This window comes from Callorhinchus milii, unplaced genomic scaffold, assembly GCF_018977255.1.
Source record: "Callorhinchus milii isolate IMCB2004 unplaced genomic scaffold, IMCB_Cmil_1.0 Scaffold5, whole genome shotgun sequence".
NCBI classification, from domain to species: Eukaryota; Metazoa; Chordata; class Chondrichthyes; order Chimaeriformes; family Callorhinchidae; genus Callorhinchus; species Callorhinchus milii.
The window spans coordinates 48,988,773-49,013,738 of record NW_024704746.1 but is presented as its reverse complement, the minus strand read 5'-3'; the positions used below and the strand labels follow the sequence as shown (position 1 = coordinate 49,013,738).

The 24,966-nt window shown below is 46.8% G+C and overlaps 1 protein-coding gene across 1 annotated transcript in view; it reads right to left on the bottom strand.

Annotated features, from left to right (window-relative positions):
• Positions 1 to 9,287, bottom strand: part of wasla (WASP like actin nucleation promoting factor a) — a 50,931-nt gene extending 41,644 nt beyond the window's left edge. The window contains exon 1 of the mRNA XM_007898556.2: positions 9,001 to 9,287. Coding sequence (XP_007896747.2) covers positions 9,001 to 9,111 — 111 coding nt within the window. The 5' untranslated portion in view covers positions 9,112 to 9,287. The remainder of the gene's footprint in view (positions 1 to 9,000) is intronic.
• Positions 9,288 to 24,966: the final 15,679 nt, after the last annotated feature.

Below are 24,966 nucleotides of genomic sequence, written 5' to 3'. Positions count from 1 at the left end.
TCAGTGATCAGAGCAGTCGCTTTGCAAGCCAGAGACCTGGGTTCAATTCCCGGCAGAATGAAACTTTGGGCATGTTTCCTTACTCCACACGCCTGATAATAATCCCTCAAGAAAATAAAACAATAATAAATTGGTCACTTCAAACCATGACTGTTTGTGGGATGCTGCTGTGCGCATTTTGGCTGCCACATTTCTCCCACAACTATTCAATTAATTCACTTTACAGTATATTCTGTGAAGCACTTTGAGACGTCTAAAAGATGTGAAAAGCGTTATATCAAATGCAAAGATTATTATTATTATTATGCAAACGCCCTGCTTGTCGGCCTTCCCAACTTCTCCCTCCACAGGCTTCAGGTAATCCAGATCTTTCCCGCACCAAACTCTGTGACCCCATCTCCCCCATTCTCGCCCGACTCCATTGGCTCCCTATCCTTCAGAGGATCCAGTTCAAGGTCCTGATCCTCACCTACAAAGCCCTCCATGGCCTCGCCCCACCCTACCTCTGCGATATCCTAACACCCTACCAAACCACCTTACCCAACGCTCCTTCACTCAGCTGGCTCTGACCTGCTCCACGTCACCCAACCCACCCGCCCCACCTTTGGCTGGAGAGCCTTCAGCCACTCCTCTCCCAACCTCTGGAAATCTATCCCCCAATCACTCCGCCTTGCCCCCTCTTTAGCCTCCTTCAAGTCCCCCCTCAAAACCCTCCTCTTCGACCATGCCATCGGTCAATCCCCTTCTCCTACCCTTCCTTCTCCCTCCCTGACTCCAGCTCGGGTCTGGAATGCTGTACCTGTGCCTTAGTACATCCTCCCGACGTGAAAAGCGCTATACGAATGTAATCTTGTTGTTGTTGTGTTTCTTGAATCTCGTTTCTTGTTTCTTCTCTTTTTACTTTCTTCTGATATTATTGGAATCAATGGTTTGGTTCACAGAGAACACCTGGATAATCAATTTTGGCTGAACAAAGTCATTGTTTTTCTTCTCTTTTACTTTCTTCGAATAGTACTAGAATCAATGGTGCGGTTCGCAGTCAGAACAACATGACTGCCAAACAAAATATAACTAAGCGACACCTCTTTTGTAATCGTCCTTTTTTTGAAAAAACATCAGGATTGTCCGCGCAAAACTACACATCCTCACCGACCTAATAGTTGTGTTCAAGCTTGTTTAAATAAGATGGGAGTGACCTTGAGCATGGTACCCATAAGCTGATACAACTAAAATCATGTAGGACTATTACATCAATAACTAACAAGAGAGCTGCAGCTGTAATAAACCCAGGTCACACTTCTGAACAAGTTTAACTCTTTAAGGCACCCACACTGTCATATTCCATATCATTTCTAATTGAATTAAAATAATATTTTAAGCAGTAATATTTCTGATTCCAACAAACCACAAAAAGCTGCTATTGTTCAGGATGGCAGGGAACCAAACCATTCACAGGAACAAAGAAAACAGGAACACAAAATGCCATTCAGCTCATCAAGCCTATTCCACCAATTTATTAGATATTAACAAACTTTTGAGATGCGTCATCCACATACTTGTGGAAGTTTACCCCGTGTCTGTGGATGACATCGCCGAGAGTGAGCATGTAGATGAGGAAAAAAAGTGATCAAGGACAGAGCCTTGGGGTACTCCGCAGGTGATCAAGCGGAAGCGAGGNAAAAAAACATTAGCCGAGATTAAGTGCTGGCGGTTAGTCAAGTAGGACTTGAACCATGCAAGTGCGGTCCCAATAAAAAGGATGAGTGAGGAGAGACAGTGGACAAGGACGCCATGGTCGACTGTGTCGAATGCCACAGATTGGTCTAGGAGGACGAGGAGGCAGAGGGAGCCCTGGTCACAGAGGGAGAGGATGTCATTTGTTACTTTGACGACCGCTGTCTCTGTGCTGTGGGCTGCATGGAAACCGGACTGAAGGGATTTGAGTAGGAAGTAGAGGGCAAGGTGTGAGTGAAGTTGGTTTGCAACAACGTGTTCCAGGGCTTCAGCCAGAAGGGGCAGGTTTGAAATGGCACAGTAGTGCGTGAGGTTGAAGGGATCAAGATTAGATTTTTTTAAGGAAGGGAGTGATGACGGCTGTTTTGAGGGTGAATGGTACTGAGCCTAAGGAGAGGGACTGATTTATGGTGTCTGCCAGCATTGGGCAGAGGAGGGGGAGTTGAGCAACCAGCAGGTGGGTGAGGACAGAGTCGAGGCAGCAGGTGGTGGGTTTCATCTGAGTAATGGAGTCCAGTCCGCTATTGTTAAGCACCCTGAGACACCATCCGGAGTGGAGGGCACTATATAAATGCAAGTTGTTGTTGTTGATGAGAGGGTGGAAGGAAAGATGGGGGAAAAAGTGTGTCGGTTGGGGGCCTATGGTAGGAGCCGTAGAAGGAGTCGTCGGTGCCAGAGACGGAATGGGGAGGGGGGCGGGATGTAAGACATAGGGCAGGAGGAGGCGGCCAGGCAGATGTTATCTATCTATAAAGAAATCCAAGACCTCTTTGCACTTGACATTAGATGTGTGGATTGAGGGTGCTTGATGGGGAGTGCACAGGAGTTGGTGGATAGTTGAGAATAGGATGTTAGAGGTGTTTTTGGCCTCCAGAATGACCTGTGAATAGAATGTAGTTTTCACTTGCGAAAGGAAGCGGCGTAACTGTGAAGATACTTGAGCCACAGCTGGTAGTAAACCGTGAGGCTGGTTTAGTGACATTTGCCCTCATTCAACCAGGTTTGCTATCTGAGGGAGCGGAGATGACTATTGTACCAGGGGGAGTGGATAGGTTTGGAGATGCTCCTGGATTTCAGGGGAACAAGGGAATTAAAGGTGGAGGAGAGGTGATCGTTTAGCAGCTTGATGGCTGCATCGGGATCCCTGCGGGTGGAAGGTGAGAGGGAGAAGGTCCAAGGACGAGAAGGCGTTTGTGAGATACTCGGGTGGAAGCTTTTTCCAAGGGCAGGAAAAGATGGTGGAAGGCTTGGTGGAGGGGAGGGTGCTATGGGAGGAGAGGGAGATGAAGATCACAGAGGTCATCGGCCGGACCAATAGCAAAGTGCGGCTGCACTTTTTCCGCTACAAATCCGCTAAAAAAAATAGCTTCTGGCCTGCAGGTCGCTCGCTCTTTACTCAACACAAGTATGGGCAGGATGGCTCTGGACACAAAGGCGCGATGCCGCACCAGCAGGAAACAAACTTCACTCAGAGACCCCACTGTTACGATTGTCTGTGTATCTCTCTCTCCATGTGTCTGTGAGTGCCTGTGTGTGTGTGTCTCTCTATGTCTCTGAGTGTCTGTGTGTGCCTCTCTCTCTTTGTGTTTGTGAATTTCTGTGTGAATGTGTCTCTCTTCTCTCTGTGTTTTGACTGTGTTTGTGAGTGTCAGTGTCTCTCTTTCCTCTGTATGTGTTTGTGAGTGTCTTTCTCAGTGTCGCTGAGTGTGTGTCTCTCTCTAATGTCTCTGAGTGTGTGTGTGTGTCTCGCTCTGTGTCTCTGAGCGTTTGTTTGCGTGCAGTGCCGCCCCTGAGAAGCAGGAGGTGGTGAGCACCTGTAGCCTCCAAAAAAAATGGACTACTCACAACCTTCTGCCTCAGAGGTTTGAGTGCTACCACTGTGCCAACGCTGACACACAAGACTAAATGTCTGTCATGAATTGATTCCAACTCTCCAGAAGCTTCTGCACAAAAATCTTACGACAATCTTATTATTTCCACCACACAACTGCAGAAAACAGCATGTTTAACATTACAAATATTGCACTTCAACTGAATCTGCTTTACTTTGATCCTGCTCCACAGCTTGACAAGAGAATGTTATTGTGGCAAATCAGAAGCAAGTCTCCAAAACAACCTTCTGTTTTTTCCATCTGACAGTTTGTTCAATACAGATGGTAAAGTACTTTGCACGGCATAATGAGGTGCCTCACCCCAGATTCTTGGCATTTGAATCAGTTATTTCTGCAACAATGACAATATCTGAAAGGAGCAACAACACAAATTGGAAAGAAAAGCCACTTTGAAAGCAGGATGGTAGGATTTCACGTTAGTGCAATTCACACCAGCTCCTTCCAGTAGTTTAAGCTTGGCATAACTTACGTAAGTAGCTATTGATCAAATCAGACATGTTAATGATTATATGAGGTAAAACAATGTTTGGAAAATAGAAAGAAAATGTGCTTGGTTCCTGCTCTGATGGCACTTTGAAGCAATGCCTTTCAGGTCGGGAAGACATCCAAAGATTCTGGTCAGTCAGGGGAGGGGTGTTCACGTGAGCTGTGGATTGGGGCCAAGGGAGGGGAGGAGTGGGTAAAAGATGACTGAAGGCAAGGTCAAAGATAAAGGTCTTGAGACAAAGCTTGAAGGCAGCGAGGGAAGGACTCTGGGAAGCATTTCTAGAGAGTGGGAGAAGAAAGGCTGAAAGCCCGAACGCTGGTTATAATAATAATCTTTGCATTTGATATAGTGCTTTTCACATCTTCTAGACGTCCCAAAGCGCTTCACAGAATATACTGTAAAGTGAATTGAATATATTTGTGGGCGAATGCGGCAGCCAATTGCGCACAGCAGTGTCCCACAAACAGTCGTGGATTGAAAATGACCAATTTATATTATTGTTTTTATTGGAGGGATTATTATTAGGCGTGTGGAGTAAGGAAACTTGCCCAAGTTTAGCCCTGCCTGGAATTGAACTCAGGTCTCTCACTTGCAAAGCGAGTACTCTAACTTTTGTGGGGTGGGCATGGCACGAGACACGAGTGGAGATCGGTAGGGTTTAAGAAAGTCGCAGTGGGGCAAGACCATGGACAGATTCACAAGTAAGGACGAAGATCTTGAACTCAATCCTCTGGAGAATAGGGAGCCAGTGGAGCCGGGCGAGAGGATGTGTGATAAGCTTGTAGATCAAGTCAGTATCATTGAAATTCCCACCATGAACTATTCCTACCAGTTGCTAACTTGACACAGTTGTGATCATGGCATAGGAAATTACAGGCTTGGTATTATTCTGCAGTGAGAGAAGTGAAATTGCTGGAAATGTCATCAACTATGTTTTACCGTAAGTGATGGTTCATTAAGCTGCCCTGAGAGACATTCTACGACCTGCCATCAGAACCGACAAACATCTGAGTTTTATATTTTTCAGTGTTTTTCCCTTTTAAGCCAGTGATCGCGTGGATTTGTGAAGATGGGCTGTTCAGTCCTGCATTTCCATTGCAAAACTACTTGTTAAAACAACTGTGCAAAACTCCTGTGGCCGTAGAACATGCCCATTTACATTTCAGGGTGGAACTTACAGCAGCAAGATCTGCACAGAGAAAACAATAAGTGCCCAACCTTGCAGACACCTTAGGCATTTTAGAGTTGGGGCTTGAAAATATTCCTCAACACCAACAAATTGCATTTGTATAGGTCATTTCACGTCAGGAGGGTGTCCTAAGTTGCTGGACAGTTGAAGGTTTGCATCCAAGCTGGGGGTTGAATTCGGGAGGGAAGGGGCTAAGGGGAGGGAATATGGAGGGGGAAGATGACCAAAGTCACAGTCAAAGAGATGCCCATTAAATCATGGAGGGGGGCAGTCAAGCCCAATCTCATCCTCACCAGTGCATTGGAACCACTGAACAAGCAGGAATGGGACCTTGGATCTTGTTTCAGTACCCAAGCACAGTGACCCTTAGTTTTGGCCTATCAAGAGCAGAGTACATTAAGTGAATTAACCCTGAGACGTTGCTGGTGGGTACGGCTTCGATTCACACCGACTTCCCCAAATGAGCCATTGTGGGAAGCAGTTTTCAGCACACACACAAAAAAAAACTTTCAAAGTAACTTTCCATGATTCCAGCGTGTAAAACAATCCAAAGCACTGAATTTTACACATGGGACTAAGTAAGAAAATGTCTAAATCTTACAGTACGTAATGTAAAAGGTTACAAAGAGAAATGGCAAGACACTGGTATTTCAAGTTAGGCCAGAATGTAAAAGCCCAATCACTTAATTCCTGAAAACATTTCACAACTGGTTACAACTACTACAAGCTGTTCACTTTATAAAAGAACAGACATCATCAAAACAAATATGGAACACTACGGTACTCTCTGAAAGTAAAGGTACATAATGTTATTAAAAAGGGAATGTGTTATTAACTGATCCTTTGCTGACTGACATGTTTATAATATCCACTTTCTTTTACAATTCTGCATTGGTAATGAACTCTATAGCCAATGATAAAGAATATAATCAACAACTTGGATTTACACAGTACCCTTCACGCAGAGTAATGCTTCAGAGAGAATCACAGAGATGGGATTGGACCCCGAGCAAGGGAGGGGGCCACAGGCACGTTCAAAGAGTCGGGATTTGAAGACAGACAGAGAGGGGGTGAGACAGAATGGTAGAGGGAGGGAGTTTGAATCTAGATCGTGATTTATTGTGAACAATGGTGAAAATATGGAACAAATTCATTGCTTCTGAAGAAGTGTGTGCAGCACTAACATTTCTAGCAAACGCAGCTTTTTTATGTAAAGTGGCATAAATGTCAATTTGGTTCAAAAAATAAACTTGCAGAAAATAAATTCTTGTAATTGAGTATAGTGCCTCTGACATTCGCACATTCAAAGTGTTTCCGAAAAATTGCTGTTAAGTACTTTTGTAAGCAAACTCAGAATTACACAGAACATTACAACATGCAAAGAGGCCAATGGGCTCAAAGGCAAGAAAATGCAAATATCAAACGCAAATACAAAAAAAAACAAGGATTCCGTGCCAGTGTGTCATCTCTCACGTATGCGGCAAATAGCACACAGCAACGTCCCACAAACAGCAATAAATGAATGACCCACTAATCTGGAGGATCCCTGTCCAGGACACTGGGAGAAACTTGCTTCTCTTTTGTAATAGTGTCTTAATAAAATCTGTAACATCCATCTGACCTCTGTTTAACACATTGTGTGAAGGAAGTAACCAATAATGGAATGATCTTGTCCAGAATTCACGGAAGTGTTAGCAAGAGTATGAGCTTACTCATTGGGCTTGATCCACATGTTTCTGATCCAGAAGCAAGGGAGCAACCAACTTGGCCAAATTGCCCACTTAATTCTACAGAAACAGCTCCTTGGGACAGTCGATGTGAAAGGCCCTGTAGAATTGTAATTTTTTTGTTGAAATCCCAGTTCAAGTCCTATTGAAACATTGCATACAAATTTAAAAACAACAAATTTATACTCGGAACGCCACTCAATTGCCTGAGAGTGCCTTCAATGTATTGTTTATTAAGTTTAATAATACAATACAAAATTACATTTGTGTAGACCCTTTCACGTCTGGAGGTCGTCCCAAAGCCCTGGACAGTCAAGTATTTGGACCCGAGCTGGAGGGCAGGGAGGGTGGCCAAAGGCTCAGTCGAAGAGGAGGATTTTGAGATGCGCCTTGAAGAAGGCAAGGGTGGCAGCGAGGCAAAGGGAATGTGGGATGGACTTCCATAGGCTGAAGGCCCAACTGCCGATGGAGGGGTGGGCTGGTATAGTGCCTTTCACTTCCAGAGGACATCTCAAATCGCTTGATAGGATACAGTGGAGTACCAAGTAGAGTGACTCTCACTTTTGGTGAATGTTTATAGCTGGGGCAATAGTAAGGAATCTATAATTGATTTGTCTGCCAAGGCACTGGAAATGTGAGGAAAGGCAGTGACGGTAATAGTACTCAGTGCCCTCACCAATACATGAATAAAGGCTATAAGTTGCCATGGATCACATACCAGGACAATTTTAATTTCAGGAAAGCGGGAGAAACCTTTTGAAACTGAATAGCCCATATGCAACAGTAGGATTATCAAGGGTGGTTACAGTAATAAACAAATCTATATGGCAAGGAAACTAGGGTAAAACCATTGCCTTTAGTTGGGGAATCGATGACAACGAAGCAGTTTCGCAATTTGCTGCAAAAGAATTTGGGTGAGGTTAAATGTTTTCACTCACAGGGTCGGTAAAAGGAATGTCTTTATTCACGGGATCGGTAAGAGTGTTAAATTCAATATATGAGGCTGGATCAATAGAATCGTTTAACAGAGAACTGGAGAAGTACGCGAGCAGGAAAATATTCAGGGATGAGAGGCAAATAGTTTAAAAGAGGGTTGAAGGCACATGCGCCACTCATCTGGCTCCTTCCTTCTTCACCTCCAGCATCTACAGGTACGGGGTCTACTCCGTGCTTTCGCCTCCCCTACTCAGCTCCCCAACCATGCCAAGCTTCAAGTCAGTTGCGTTAAGCGCTTTTGAGAGACTTCTTACCTAATATGCATGGTATATAAATATAAATTGGTGCTCTTAATTCTAAAAAGGTTATGGGTAATAGTGTCGGAAACACACGGGAGCAAAATGACCTAATTGCAGTGCTGAACATTTCCGTGTATCTCAATCTTTGTCATAACTCAACACACCCTAATTTAATAAGTTTTATAAGTTCATTCCAAGTTGGAAAAAAAATCAAACGATTAATGGGTGTGACTGCATATCATGCGTCAGGGAAGCAATATGTTTTCCTGTTTCCTGGACTGGATCGCCGCTATTTAAGTTTCCAATTTGACAGATACAAACAGGAGGACACTTGTTCTTGGGAAAAGGATGAACATTATAACATTTGGCCTGACTAACGATCCCCAAACGAAACCTGATCTGGTGCAAGGATTTATTATTATTACAGCACTATATAACATCGAAACTCCCCCGAAACATTTCCGGCTGCTATAAGGCAGTCAAAGGTGGCAAACAGGTAGCTCTGAAACGCACTGTGTGCGGTTGGCGACAGCGCGGTTTAAATAATTAAACCCCAGACATCAACTGAAGCAAATGAGGTTCAGGTATAACTTGGGCCACCGAGGGGGGGCTTTGGGGGACCCGTGTCCTCAGTTGCTCTCTGGGCCTCAGAGCTGCTGTTTGTGGCCCACAGTCTCTCCTCTCCCACCACCACCAGGGCCCAAACCCCGCTCTCGCCCAGGTCGGGCGCACTCACCACGCATTTCCTTCCCAGGCACTGGAAGAGACAGTCGTTCTCGTGCGGGGTGAGCAGGATGGAGCCCGCGTTGGAGACGCGCGAGCGGCCGGTCTGCTGGTTGGGGATCATGGCTGTCCTCCTCCTCCTCCTCCTCTCCGATCGCTGGGCTCGATCCCCGACTCTGCGGCACCGCCGCTCCGCGCATGCGCGTGGTCTCGGCCAGCCACTCGGCGCACGCGCTCAACCGTCACCGAGGCCCTCTCCACCTCACGCGCGGGCGCAGAGTTCCGGACCTCCCTGTCACTGATATCCCTCCCTCACACCCCCCCCCCCCCCCCCCCCCGGGACGCTCGTCGCCTGCGTGGAAGCCTCACGTGCGGGGCTTCAAACGACACACCAACTGTCATTTCAGGCGCGCGGAGGAGTTGGTGTCAATCTCCACACTCGGCGGTGTACAACAACACGATTACATTTGTATAGCGCCTTTCGCGTCGGGAGGACGTCCCAAAGCGCTGGACAGTGTACAGCATTTCAGACCCGAGCTGGGGTCGGGGGGGCGGGGGGGGAGAAGGGAGAGAGGGGGAAGGGGGGTGGCCGATGGCATGGTCGAAGAGGAGGGTTTTGAGGCGGGACTTGAAGGAGGCTAAGGCGGGGGCTGAGGCGGAGTGACTGGGGGATGGAGTTCCAGAGGTTGGGGGCAGAGTGGCTGAAGGCTCTTCCGCCGTTGGTGGGGCGGGCGGGTCGGGGGACGTGGAGCAGGCTGGAGCCGGCTGTGCGGAGGGAACGGGCGGGTTGGTAGGGGGTTAGGAGGATGCAGAAGTAGGGTGGGGCGAGGCCATGGAGGGCTTTGTAGCTGAGGACCAGGATCGTGAACTGGATCTTCTGATGGATAGAGAGCCAATGGAGTCGGGGGAGATGGGGTCACGGAGTTTGGTGCGGGAGAGGACACGGGTTGCAGAGTACTGGATTATGTGCAGCCTGTGGAGGGAGGAGTTGGGAAGGCTGACAAGCAGGGCGTTTGCGTAGTCGAGCCTGGAGGTGATCAAGGCATGAACAAGAGTTTCAGTGGCCTGAGGGGTGGAGGTAGTGGTGGAGTCGGGCGATGCTACGGAAGTGAGGGAAGGCAGAGCAGGTCATGGCTTGGATGTGGGGAATAAAAGACAGTTGAGGGTTGAACAAGACACCTGGGTTCCTGACTGGCTTGTTGAGTTGTAGTGTGCACCATGGAGGTTGATGCTGCCACAGCCTGAGGTGCTGGCGCGAGCCGATCAAGAGGGCCTCAGTCTTGTTCACATTCAACTGTAGGAAATTTGCCCTCATGTCCGACAGGCAGTGGTCCTGGAGTTGAGGGTGAATGCAGAAAGAGTTGGGTGCATCTGCATACATGTGGAAGTTGACCCCATGTCTGTGGATGATGTCACCAAGGGGGAGCATGTAGATATTAAAGAGGAGAGGCCAAGGACAGAGCCCTGGGGGACGCCAGACGTGACAGTACGGGGGCTGGAGAAGAAACTGTTAGAAGTAACAAAATCGAGACAGTGAGATAGATAGGATTCGATCCAGGCAAGGGCACGTCCGCGAAGATTAAGTAAAGAGCAGAGGCGGTGTAGGAGGATGGAGTGGTCGACAGTGTCGAAGGAGGACAGGGAGGCAGAGGGAGCCCTGATCACAGATGTTCAGAATGTCATTAGTGACTGACCAGGGCTGTTTCCATGCTATGGGCAGCACGGAAGCTGGATTGGAGAGGTTCAAAGAGGGAATGGCGAGAAAGAAAGGAGCGGAGCTTGTTTGTGATGACTGGTTCCAGGACCTTGGAGAGGAATGGGAGGCTAGAGATGGGGCAGTCGCTGGAGAGGAGGGATGGGTCCAGGGAAGGTTTTTTTCAGGATGTGGGTGATGACGGCTATTTTTAGAGGGGTGGGAACTGAACCGGTGGAAAGGAGAGGTTAATGACATCAGATAGGAGAGGGATCAGAAGGTGGAGCCGGGAGATGAGGAGAGAGGTGGGGATGGGATTGAAGGAGCAGGTGGACGGTTTGAGTTTGCGAACGATGGCAGTGTGGAAGGAGGGAGAGATAGGGTCGAAGGAGTATGGAGGGGGATGGGTGGGGGTGGGTCATGAGGGAGAGGTGATGTGGGGATGGCGGTGGATGGGGCAAAGGTGGCTGAATGTATCCCCTCGATTTTGGATTTGAGGAAGTCCAGTATCTTACAATTGGAGGATGAGCGAGGCGTGGGAAGGTGGATGGAGGAGACGGTTTGTGATGGAAAAGAGAAGCCTGGGGTTGTCCTTTGCCTCCAGTTTCACCTACCTCTGTGACCTTTACAATACTGAGCCAGTGTCACCTCTGTGGGTGTTGGCCAGGAAGAGGAGGTTGAGAATCCTACCCTGCTTCGCTCAGGGTCGGTCTCGTTTCTCATGTTGTGTGAATGAGTTGCTCAGCGTCTTTCCCCTTCTGAAACTTCTGTAAGGCTGTTTACAGAGGTGGAGTGAGAGCCCCAGCAGTCGGGTCCCTCACGTGGTGAGGGCTGAGGTAATAGGCTAGGTTGTTTCAGCCTTGACACATGCACAACTGTATCAGAGCATCCAAACCAGAAGGTTCCATGTAGATAAGTTATCTACACCCAGAAATTTCCCTTGTCTGAAATGCCTAATTCAGTTGGTCTCGCCTCTTCAGTGGTTCAGAAAGTTGTGGGTTGGGGCCCCACTTTAGCACTCTGAACTTGCATATTTTCTCTCATATTCACCTAAATCGTATAATACAACTTACACTAAGTATGAGTTATGCACAAGTCGGATTTTATAATCTTTGCATTTTATATAGCGCCTTATCACATTTTATATTATTAATGCACAACATATACGTCTGTACAATTTACATCCCTTTCTGTGCAAAAAACATATACACTTAAACCCCAAATATACAGTCAATTCACTTTACAGTATATTCTGTGAAGGCTTTAAGACATCTAGAAGATGTGAAAAGCGCTATATCAAATGCAAGTATTATTATTATTAACCCCAGCTGGCCAGATAAATGGGGGATAGGGGGAGAAATCGAGTGTAAGTAATTACAATGCCAGTACCAATGTTACCTGTATTTACCTTTTTTTAAATTACATTTTGCTTTTATAGTGTGCCCTTCACGTCGAGAGAATGTCCCAAGGTATTGGATAGGGAAGGGTTTGCACCCAAGCTTGAGGGGTTTCGGTTTCGAAAAATGCCAGGAAATGTTGATATTGTAATTGTTTGAATGCTGCGAGCAGAAGATAGCGAATAAGCTGTTATTTGTTGTCAGCATTCCAACTGAGTTAAAGGTTTATATCTATGGCCACTGGAGGCCAGCAAACCCGCGCGAGGAGAGTGGGCCAAGAGTTGCTTCCCCTCTGCAAGGCTATCACCCCCCACCCATCCTTGGCTGGCTCCACTGATTGAATTGATGATTGAATCCCCAGATGATTGAATTGAAGAGCCTCTTCTTCACTTTACAAATCCCTCCACTGGTCTTACCCCACCCTACCTCTGTGACTTTTAAAAAACAACCAAACCGCCTGCTCCCTCTGCTCAGAAGAGTAATGGCCTGCTTTGTGTACACCATCCTACCAGCCCCACCATCAGCGGACAGGCCTTCAGCCTTTTTGTTCCTGCTTTCTAGCTCCATTCCAGAGTCCCTTTGCCTTGCCCGTCTCATGACTTTCCTCTTTGACCGTGCCTCAGGTCATCTGGCACTTGGTAAGCCTCACGACCCCCAGGCAGTTAGAGAGGGTTAAAAACATTTCAATTCCTTGTTTTTGTGTGATGTTGTTTGAAATAATGTTTATCAGCATTCTTCAAAGGTACTCAAACATAGTTAAAACAAAGGTATCAATTCTGAATTTTATGTTAGTTCTTTAGTGCACTTTTTATATGTACTTGAATGTCATAAATATAGAATATTAGATGTTTGGCAGTGAGTTACAAAATAGGAATTCAATCCAGCATTTCTGAGAGTATCGTAAACCAGAAGAGAGAACCTGAGGCAACTTATAAATATCTTAAAAATACTAGCGTTTTCTCTGACAGAGGCCACACCCCCCGCCTACACCTTCAATCATACTACACGACCTAACCACCGTGACAGCGGTGTGGCTCTCATCTCCCAGTCCCCACTTGACCTATCCCTTACTCCTACGGAACCTTCCCCTTCTTTGAGCACCTTAGCCTTTATTACTCCTCCAACTTTCTCAAAATTCTCCTTATCTATCGCTCCCACAAGACCTCCCCCCGCCTTCCTCCCTGACGTCTTCACCCTCCTATCTTCCATCTCCCTCTGCTCCTAAGGCCTCCTTTTCCTAGACGACTTCAAGCTTCACCTCACCCCCTCCTGCTCTACCTCTGCTGATTTCTCTCTCCTCTCCTTCTTCAACCTCTCCCTCCACATCCACTCCGCCACCCACGTCCGTTGTCACCCCCTCAACCTGCTGATCACCTGGGGCCATCTCGGACCTCACCATCACCGACAAAGTCATCTTGGACCATTATTTTATCTCCCTTAACTCTTCAATCCCTCTCCCCACCGCCACCCTGCCCACCTCCATCTCCTAACCCCCCTGAAAAAAAATCTCCCCCCCACCTCCGCTGCCTTGGAGTCATCTGAACTCCTCCTCTGGGTTTCCTCCCACAATGACCTATCCTGAGTCACTCTCCTCCACAATTCCCTCTCCACCACTCTCGATGCTCTTGCTCCATCTCCTACTCATGAAAGTCACCCTGGTACACCAACCACCCACATCCGTTGTCACCCCTCACTCCCTTAAGGCACAGGTTCAGTGGTGCTTCCCACTGAACGCACCTGATTCAAATCCAACTTAATAGTCAATCGGCAGATCTGGCTGGAGCTTATCAAATCTTACCCTCCGCCCTCGCCTCCGCTAAATGGTCGTTCTACTTCAAGGACAACCCCAAGTTACTCTTCTCCATCACCAACCAGCTCCTCCACCCAACTCTCCTCTGCCCATCCTATCCTCCAACGCCAACTGTGAGGCGATGCTGGATGTCCCAAGTTGAGGAGATCCGCTCAACAGCCTCTGCCCTTCCGTCTATAACAATTACATTTGTAAAATCATATTTGTAAAGCTCCTTTCATGTCGGGAGGATGTCCCAAGGCGCCGAACTGTCGGGGATCATGACCAGAGCGTGGCGGGGCACGGTTAGGGTGAGGGTGGACAGAGAGGTAGGAGGGCAGCTGAAAGCATGGTCGAAAAGGAGGGTCTTGAGTCATGCCCTGTAAGAGGTAAGGGAGGGAGTAAGGCAAAGCAATTGTGGAATGGAGTTCCAGAGGGTGAGGGCAGAGAGGCTGAAAGCGCGGCTGCCAATGGTAGGGCAGGTTGGGTGGGAGACTTGGAGCAGGCCGGAACCTGCTGAGAGGGTTTTGGCGGCCTGAGGGGTGAGGCAGTGTCAGGAAATGTAACGTAGTTGGGGGAAGGCAGAGGGTGTAACGGCACGGATATGGGGATGAAAGGACAGTTGAGGGTCGAACAAGATGTCCAGGTTCCTCACTGGCTTGGTGAGGTGGAGTATGCATCCGTGGATGCTGATCCTGCCAGTGCCTGAGATGTGGAGCCTCTGGTGTGAGCCAATCAGGAGGGCCTCAGTCTTGCTGACATTCAGCTGTAGAAAGTTGGCTCTCATCCAGTACTTGATGTCTGACAAACAGTCTGTCAGAACGTCAGTTGTCCTAGAATGGAGGGTGGAGGCAGAGAGATGGAGTTGGGTTTCATCCGCATAATGTGGAAGTTGAGTCCATGTCTGCGGATATGTTACCAAGGGGGAACATGTAGACTTTGAAGAGGAGGGGACTGAGGACAGAACCCTGAGGAGCACCGCACTAGACTGTGTGTCAGCTGGAAGAGAAACCGTTGGCGGAGACAAATTGGAGACAGTGCGAGAGATAAGACCTGAACCATTCAAGGACAGAACCACCATTGGCGGGAGAGCCTTCAGCCACTCTGCCCCAACCGCTGGAATTCCATCCCCCAGTCACTTCGCCTCACCCCCTCCTTAGCCTCCTTCAAGCCCCGCCTCAAGACCCTCCTCTTCAACCATGCTATCAGCCACCCCCCTTCCTCTCCCCTCCCTTTCCCCCCTAACCCCAGCTTGGGTCTGAAATGCTGTACTCTATCCAGCGCCTTGGGACGTCCTCCCAACGTGAAAGAGACTATACAAATGTAATCTTGTTGTTATTGTGAGAGGAGAGGTGGTGGAGGAGGATGGAGTGCTCCATGGTATCGAAGGCAGCAGAGAGGACGAGAAGACATAGGGAGCCCTGATCACAGATGGACAGGATGTCATTTGTCACCTTGACCAGAGCTGTTTCCATTCTGTGCACAGCACAGAAAGCTGATGGGAAGGACTTGTTAAGGGAGTGGTAGGAGAGGAATGAGCGAAGCTTGGAAGCAACAACTCTTTCAATGACCTTGGAAAGAAAAGGGAGGTTGAAGATGGGCCGGTAGTTAGAAAGCAGGGATGGGTCTAGGGAAGGTTTTCTCAGGACGGGGGTGATTATAGCTATTTTTTAGGAGGATGCGAACGGTGCAAGACGATTCAGAGAGATAGGGAGAGATTGATGGTGTCGGAGAGTAGAGAGCCGAGGAGGTGGAGCTGGGAGGTAAGGAGGGTTGGGGATGGAATCAAGTGAGCAGGTGGTGTGTTTCATACTGAATATGGTGGTGATGAGAGAGGAGAGGGAAACATTCGAAAATGTGGAGGGAGGGATGGGTAGGGATCGGAGTGTGGGGGGGAGAACGGGAGGGAGTGGTGGTTGGGAAGGCGGGGTGGTTGGGAGGGCGGAGGCAGCTGAACGGTTCCCCTCGATTTTGGACTCGAAATCCAGCATCCCTTCAAAGTCAGAGCTTGAGGAGAGAATGGGCGAAGCGTGGGAGGGTGGACAGAGGAGCTGGTTGGTGGTGAAGAATAGGAGCCTGGGGTTGTCCTTTGCCTCCAAGATTACCTTAGAGTAGAAAGACGATTTGGAGGAGGCGAGGGCGGAGAGATACGTTTTGTTGTGATCCAACCAGATCTGCCGGTGGACCGTTAGATCAGACTTGAGCCAGGTGTGTTCGGCAGCCTGCACCTGAACCTTGAGGGAGCAGTGATAGTGGGGAATGAGGCAGTCAGTGTGGCTGCTGCTGGACATTCAACACCGACTGCCATGGTGAGCCCAATGGAGGCTTCCCAGGCTGGAGCAGAGGGAGGCTGTGGGACAGTCAAGTAGGGATAGGAGGCAAGGAGGATGGAGAGAGAGGAGGATAGATTGGGAGAGTTGCAGGGATGGGGGCATTTTTGGGGAAGGACTGCTCGGGCCGGGGGCGGCATCCAAGATGCGCACGCCGAGACTTGAAGTAGGCGGTTAGTGAGGCATGGTTAGCCCACTTGCATGGAGACTGCAGGGGCTAGTGGTGGCGCAGAGGTGGGAGCGGGGGCACGGCTTTCATTTGTGTTATCCAACAGGTTGCTCAACCTGGAAGATAACACTGAGCAGCCTGCAGGGAAACGAAAGAGAAGGAGATATCAATAAACTATATTATACTTGATTCCAGGGATTCAAACCTGGGAGGTGGAAGTGACGTCACCAGGGGCTTAGGTGGGAAATTTTAAAACGGCAGCTCCGCCTGAACCCATGAACTCGGCCCTGCCATTATCTGGCAGCTCCTGCCGACCTTGTTCCCGGACGCTTTGCTGCCACGACTCATCTTTCACACTGACTCCACTCTGGCACTAACCTTGTGCCGGAACAAACTCAGTTTTCCCCTTCTGCCGCTCCTGGTTACCTCCTGCGCACCGGCCTCGAATCTGCACCCAAACGTTATCCCCGGATTTCTCTTTTCACCCACTGTTGTTGACCGCACCTTCAACCGTGGCCCCAGCTCTCGCCGCTCGCATCTGCTACGCCCTCCCCATCATGTCTACCCATCCTTGACTCGACACCGAACTTGTCTCTTCTCTCATCACCGACCAAATGTTCCCTTGACCCCATCCCTACCCCTTGCCTTACCTCCCAGCTCCAACTCCTTGCCCCTCTACTCACAGACATTATAAACCTCTCCCTGTCCACTGGTGTCATTCCCAACCCTTTAAGAATGGCCATCATCATTCATACTCTTAAAAAACCCTCAATGGACCTATCCCTGCTCTCAAACTACCATCCCATCTTGAACCTCCCTTTCCTAGGTCCTGGAACGAGTTGTTGTTTCCCAGCTTTGCTCCTTCCTCTCTCGCCACTCCCTTCATGAACCCCTTCAATCGGGTCTCCGTGCTGCAAACAGCTTTGGTCAAAGTGAAAAATTACACTTTATCCATCTCTGACCAGGGCTCCCTCTGCCTCCTCGTCTCCTTGACCTCTCTACTGCCTTCGATATTTTTGCCCACTCTATCCTCCTCCACCGGCTCTGTCACCTCAACCTTCATGGTTCTATCCTTAAATAGTTCAGATCCTCCTCTCACACCGCCTCCACTTCATTTCCACAAATGGTTTCTCCTCTGGTCCTCGCACTATCTCGTGTGGTATTCCTCAACGCTCTGTCCTTGGTCTTCTCCTCTTCAATATCTACATGCTCCTTCTTGGTTACAAAATCCACAGACATTGGGAAACTTCCATAATTATGCGGATGACACCCAATCTATCTTTCTGCGTCCACCCTCGAATCCAGGATCACTGCTGTCCTGACAATGTCTGTCAGACATCAAGTCCTGGATGAGAACTAACTTTCTCCAGTTTAATGTCAACAAAACCGAAGCCCTCCTGATTGGCTCCCGTCAGTGCTTCCACACCTCAGGCACTGACAGCATCAACATCGATGGATGCACTCTACATCTCATTGAGCCAGTCCGGAACCTGGGCGTCTTGTTTGACCCTCAACTGTACTTTCTACCCCTCATCTGTGCCATGACACATTCATCACATTCTAGGCTCGACTATGCTACCTCCCTGGTTGTCAGCCTTCCAAACTCTTCCCTCCACAGGTCATTCAGAACTCTGCAGCTCATATCCTCTCCTGCACCAGGCTCTTGTGACTCAAGCACCCCCATCCTCCACTGGCTCCCCATCCCCCAGAAAATACAGTTCAAAATCTTAGTCTTCGCTTTCAAAATCCTCAAAGGCCTTGCTCCTCCCTACCTCTGTCACCTGCTAACTCCACACTGACCTGTCTGCTCCCTCTGTTCAACAGCCTGCTCCACATCCCCCACCTGGCCCGTCCTACCATCAGCCTTCAGCCTCTCTGCCCCCATCCTTTGTACTGCTATCTCACAGTCCCTTTACCTTGCTCCCTACCTTGCCTCCTTCAAGGCACGTCTCAAGACCCTCCTCTTTACTGCGCCTTCAGTGACCCTCCTCCTTGACCGCGCCTTCGGTCACCCTCCTACTCCTACCCTCCCTGCCCTCCACCCCCCCTGATCCCAATCGCCTTCTCAAGTCCAAATCCCTGACTGTCCCATATCTTGGGCTATCTTCCCAATGTGAAAGGTGCTATACAAATGCAGTTTGTTGTTCATTTCAGTGTGACTATTAAACATCAAATAAACAAATCTAATGGTTGATAATTCCTTCCAAAGTCTGAATAATGACAAAACTTTCACTGCAGAACTTTTTCTTCACATGACAGAAATGCAGTTGTTTAACAATAGATGGCACTAATAGATTTTGTGAATGGATTTTTGCATTGTTCTAAGTCTTTCCATGTTGTAATAGACCATTCAAAAAATTTTGTTGTTGAACTGTAGCAATCCTTAAAATGGCTAAAAATGTTTATTTTTTTCTCTATATTTTACTCCATCGACTCATGGCTGTTTGTGGGATATTGCTATGCGTCAATGGCTGCCATGTTCACCCACACAAATCAATATCATTCTTAGTTGTAAAATCTGTTTGTGCCATCAATTGTTAAACAATTGCACTACTATTATGCCATTTTATAGTATATCCTGTGAAGCACTTAAGGATGTCTTCCCAATAGGAAATGTATATACCAAATGTAAGGATTATAATAATAACAATAATAATCCTTGCATTTGATACAGCACCTTATCGCGCCTTCGAGATGTCTCAAAGCACTTCACTGTAAAGTGAATTGACTGTATATTTTCTGGGTGAAACGCAGCAGCCAATTGCAGAGAGCAGTGCCCCACAAACAGTTGTGGATTGAGTGACCAAATTATTATAAAACAATTTAGGGATGAAGGGATTATTACCCCTGGAAAAGCGATCAGCCAATCGACTAACAACCGGGATCCTGCTTACTGCTAGGTAAACAGGAGTGTGGAGTAATGAAACTTGCCCAGCGTTTCACCCTGACTGGGAATAAAACAGAGGTCCTCTCTCTTTGAGAGGCAAGTGCTCTAACCATTAAGTTACAGGGCTCTACAATTCTATTATCGATTAAAATTCCTTGGCACTGTGTATATGTGTGATGGAGGTATATATTTCAATCTGGAGTCCACTTTGATTGGACAGAGAGGCAAGAAGCTGCTGCTTTAACTCCACACCTCCAATTGGTGGAACTATCAGTCAATGGGAAGGGATGTGTACCTGAGCTGTGGACAGCAAGATGGTGTCAGTGCTCTCACGCATTTCATGCTGAGATGTGTTTTGCCCACCAGGAAATTCTCAGGGAGTTCCTCATACCTACCATCCACTAAGTGAGGGCTGAAACCTGCGTTTATTGAACTGGCTTCAAGGTGACGTTCTTGGCAATGGAATGTCAGCACACTATGGCAGTATTAGTAGTCTGATTCCTGAGCCAGGTGGGTCTGCCCCCATTCCAGAGCTACAGCTGATGACAGCACGGCCAGCCTGGCTCATTGGCAGGACTTGGAAGGGTATTCCACTCACTCAATTCCTGTTTACCCTGCAAGCCAAAGTCCTAACTGGGGCAGAGAAGCTGAAGACCCAACTGCCGATGGTGGTGCTGGCCGGGCGGGGGACATGGAGCAGGCTGGTTTATGATGTCTGTGAGTAGGCGGGCAAGGAGGTGGAACTGGGAGGTAAGGAGAGGGGTAGGAATGAGTTCAAGGGAGAGGTGATCAGTTTCATGTGGTTTATAGTTGTGTTGAAAGAATAGGGGGAGACTGGTTCGAAGGTGTGGAGGGATGGGTAGGGGCTGGAGTATGAGGAGGAGATCGGGTGGGTGTAGTAGTTGGAAGGGAAGGGCAGAAGAAGCTCCTCAACAGGATCATTCGATCCTGTTGAGCTTCTCTGAGAAACAGATTGATTAGATGTCTTGAAAAATAGTTTCTTTCAGATGTTAAATGCTTCATTGGGTGCTTGCTTTGTTTTCGAGTGAGGATGGTTACTTTCTTTAAGCTTGACCAGCATTACATTTCTGTCAGAAAAGCAAGGTTGCCACTTTGACCCCATCTCATATTGATTTACAGTGTTTTTGCAGGAGTCTAGGTGTTCTGTGGGAAATTTGTGCACTCAAAGCAAATGAATGTAAAGTTTCTTGTTTGAATTTTTTTTATCCCTTGCCAATTCTTCGACAATTTTTCTCTGATCCTCTTCTTTGTGCCGGTTATAGAACATTGCTTCTATGTTCAAAGGCACTCGTAACTTTCTGTTACTTTGGCCTGTGGTTGTTCTTCATGTACGAACATTGACTCTGACTGTCAGCAACCTACTTAATGGCATCAGAATCAAGATCGATCTATCCTGATCTGAATTAAACACACAACTACACTTCCTGCTCAGTTACTCACCCAGCAGTTAAGCATTTTAGTTGAGAACAGCATATTTTGTGTTCATACACTGATAATTCCACTGACCATTCTAATGGAGTTTGATAAAATAAGTACCGGGTCTGAAAATATTCTAGTGGGGAAGCAAAATGGCTTCTCTTTGGGGTTGGTGCAGGCAGTGTTCAGATTTTGTTTGCAGTCAACCATGGTAGCATTTTTTCATATTGCCACAGCAATGAGGGTGAATCATTTAGTAATCTGGAGGATTGTTTGCTAGGAAAACAAGAGAACCCCCTTCCCTTTTCCCATAGTGTCAGATTGTTTTACCTTCCAACAGCTAGTCAAGACCTCAATCTAAACACTCATCCAGAACACAAGGCAACGCTCCCCAGTTCAGCACTGAAATGTCAGCATAAAATACATGTTTAGTGCATTTCGTGTCAGCAGGATATCCCAAGTGCAGCAGTGAGTTCAAGTCCTGTGGTCTTGAACCCATAATCTCGGACCCAAATAAGAGATCACGATTAACTGAACTAAATAGACACCAATAAAACCTTCTTTAGTCCAGAATGGAAAATACTGCTCTGGGAACTTAAACAAATGAAAACAAATAAGGTGATTGGAAATGGGCTGCCCAAATATTGAATTATTCTCACCCACTGTCAGTGGTGCTTGAGAGTTTCTTGCCCCCCAACACCACCCTCAAACACACATGACAATCAAGCAAGGAAGCAGCTGTTCCAAGCTGTAGCTTTAGAGAGGATTTTGTTTTGAAGCTGGCTCTTAAACGACTTCCACAGGCTCTCATTCATAAGACAAGCCCCAGCAAGCCATATCCATGGAGATAACATTCTTGCTGGCCAGGAAACATTTCTTCAAGCCTTCAAAAGCTTGAGATATTTGTAATTAAGTTTTTGTGGTTAAGGTAGACATTTTAAGTAAGTAAGGTTTTTTTGCAAATTTGCTAACATTATCACATCTTCTAGACATCTCAAAGCACTTCACAGAATATACTGCAAAGTGAATTGACTGTATATTTCATGGGTGAAACGCAGTAGCCAATTGCGCAGAGCAGTCTCCCACAAACAGGCGTGGATTGAATGACCACATTCTTTTTACCAGGGATTATTACCCCCAAAAACGCGATCTGCCAATCTACTAACAATGGGGTTCCGATTTACTGCTAGGTAAACAGGGGTGTGTTGAATAAGAAAACTTGCCCAACATTTTGCCCTGCCCAGGAATCAAACCCAGGTCCTCCAGGTGCTGGGAATGGTAGGTACCAGGATCACAACAATGATGCCCACCTACATGTTCCCTATTTACTTCTGTCAATCATTTTTTGGTTCACCAGGTGTCTCACATGCAATGAATCAAAAAACGCTTAAGAATGTCCAAACTAAACTGAGAGGTCCACATCTGCATGGGAACTTTCCCTTGTCTGGAATGGACATACTTGGAGCTACTCACTCTGATCCAGTAAATTATTTCATGCAGGTTTGGAGGATCCTAGAGTGAGTGAGTGGGCGAGTGCAAAAGTTTAACCAGTTTAAATCACGCAGCTTGCTACAGTCTCTCAATCTTCCCACTGTTTGTCCAGCTGGGAAAACCTTAATACAACAACAACAACAACAAGATTCCATTTATTGAGCGCCTTTCACGTCGGGAGGACGTCCCAAGGCGCTGTACAGTTGGGTCAGGACCCGAGCAAGGGGGAAATGGTCAGGGTGGGGGGAGGGAAGGGAGTGAGTGAGGAGGGGGTAGAGAGTCGAGAGGAGAGCTGAAGGCACGGTCAAAGAGAAAGGTCTTGAAGGAGGAAAGGGAGGAGGCAAGGCGAAGGCACTGGGGGATAGAGTTCCAGAGCCTCGGGGCTGAGAGGCTGAAGGCCCTGCCACCGATAGTAGGGCGGTTGGGGCGGGGGATGTGGAGCAGACCGGAGCCAGAGGAACGGAGGGTACGGGCGGGTAGGTAGGGGGATAGTAGGTCGGAGAGGTAGGAGGGAGCAAGGCTGTGAATGGCCTTGCAGGTGAGGGTGAAGATCTTGAATTCGAATAGGTGCGGCTTTGGCTTGTAGGGTTAACAACAACAAATCAGATTTATATCTCTCCTTTCAAGTTGGGAGAACGTTCAAAGGTGTTTAATGGGAGTTGTTTGGGAATAATTCCTGTTCCCAACGGGCAATAAACCAGTTTGGCTAAACCAGTCTACTTTCAGGCTTTTTAAATGTGTTCAATGCCTCATGAGGGGTTACTAAACTAAAACATTTTATTTTTAAAAAAAATAATAAAAGGCAAGAGATAAAACCTAACCAGTAATCAATAAATAAAAATAAATAGGAAATAAATAAGAGCTCTAAAAAGATCAACTGTAGAGTAGAAACTGGCAGCACAGGTAGTGTGTTGAAATTGCAGAATGTGGGAATTTGTGGACAGTGAGACTGTCCCAGATGATCACACCTGTGATAGTAGTGATTTAGTGGAGATGTATGAACACAGAGATCAGAGAAGAATACAGCAAAGGCAATGTGGTTGTAATGGGAGATTTAAATTTTCACATAGCCTCGGTGAAGCAGAATAGCTCAAGCAGGCAAGGCTATGAATTTCTAGAATGTATTCAGGCCAGTTTTCTGAAACAATATGTTTTAGAACCGACAAGGAAACATGCCATACTAGATTTGGTGATAAATAACAAACCAGAATTAGTTAACAAACTGATGGTAAGGGAACATCTTACAAATAGTGACCATAATATGACTGAATTCGAAATAAGTTTTGAGAGGGAGAAGCAAAAGTTGCAAGCCAAGATTTTAAATTTAAATAAGGCTGACTTCGAAGAGGTGAGAAATGAATTAACAATGGTAAACTGGGCTGAACTGTTAATGGGTAAACCCACAGACATACAATGGTAAATATTCAAAGAAGAATTTGGTACAATGCAAAACCAGTACATGCCCCTAAAACACAAAAGCTCCATTTGTGTAGTTCAACAAGTATGGTTGATAAATGAGGTAAGAGATAACATCAAACTAAAAGAAAAGGCTTACACTAATGCAAGAAACAGTGGAAATCCAGCGGACTGGGAGACTTATAAAAAGCAACAAAGAGATACAAAGAAAGTAATAAGAGGTGCAAAAAGGGAATATGAAAAAAAATCTAGCAAGGCATATCAAGGGCAATAATAAAAGTTTTTATAAATATGTTAAGAGAAAGAGGGGGGTAAAGGGGAATGTGGGCCCATTAAAAACAGATGTAGGTAAGACTGTAATGGACAATAATGAAATTTGTTGTTGAATGAATACTTTTGTTTTCACAGTAGAAGATGACAAAATACCAGCAGTATAAAGGGAACCTAAAAATAAGCCAAAGAGAATTACTAAATTGATTTAATATAAATTAAAAAATGGTAATGGAGAAAATAATGGGACTAAAGAGACAAATCTCCAGGACCTGATGGATTCCACCTCAGGGTATTAAAAGAAGCAGGACAGGAAATTGCAGAAGTTTTGTCATCATTTTCCGAAGCTCTCTATATTCAGGAATTGTGCCCTTGGATTGGAAAATTGCAAATGTCATTCCATTATTTAAGAATGGAGGGAGAAACCAGTGAACTACAGACCTGTCAGCTTAACTTCAGTTGTGGGGAAATTACTGGAATCTTTCATCAGGGACAGAGTGACTGAGGACTTGGACAAGAATGACAAGAATGACAAAGAAAGTCTTCACGGATTTGTGAAGAGTAGGTCATGTCTGACAAATCCAATTGAATTTTTTGAGTAGGTCACTAACATAGCAGACAAGAGAACATCTATGGATATTGTCTACATAGAAGGCATTTGATAAGCTTCCGCACAAGAGATTATTAGCAAAAATAAAAGCATGTGGAATTTGAAGTAACCTTGCAACATGGCTTAGTAATTAGTTGGGAGGCAGGAAACAGAGAGTAGAGATAAAAGGAACGTTCTCTGATTGGCAGCACATGACAAGTGGTGTTCCCCAAGTGTCTGTACTGAGGCCTCAGCTTTTCACCACACACATATATATATATATATATATATGAAGGAATAGAGAGGAGAGAGAGCTAGGGTCCGAAACTCTGTCCATCCAGTGCCTTGGGACGTCCCATTGTGCCTGTGCCAACTCTTTAGAAGATCTACCCGATCAGCCCCACTCCCCCGCTCTTTCACTATATTGTTGCAATTTTTTATTTTTCAAGTACTTATCCAATTCCCTTTTGAAAGTTGCTATTGAATCTGTTTCCACCATCTTTTCAGGCAG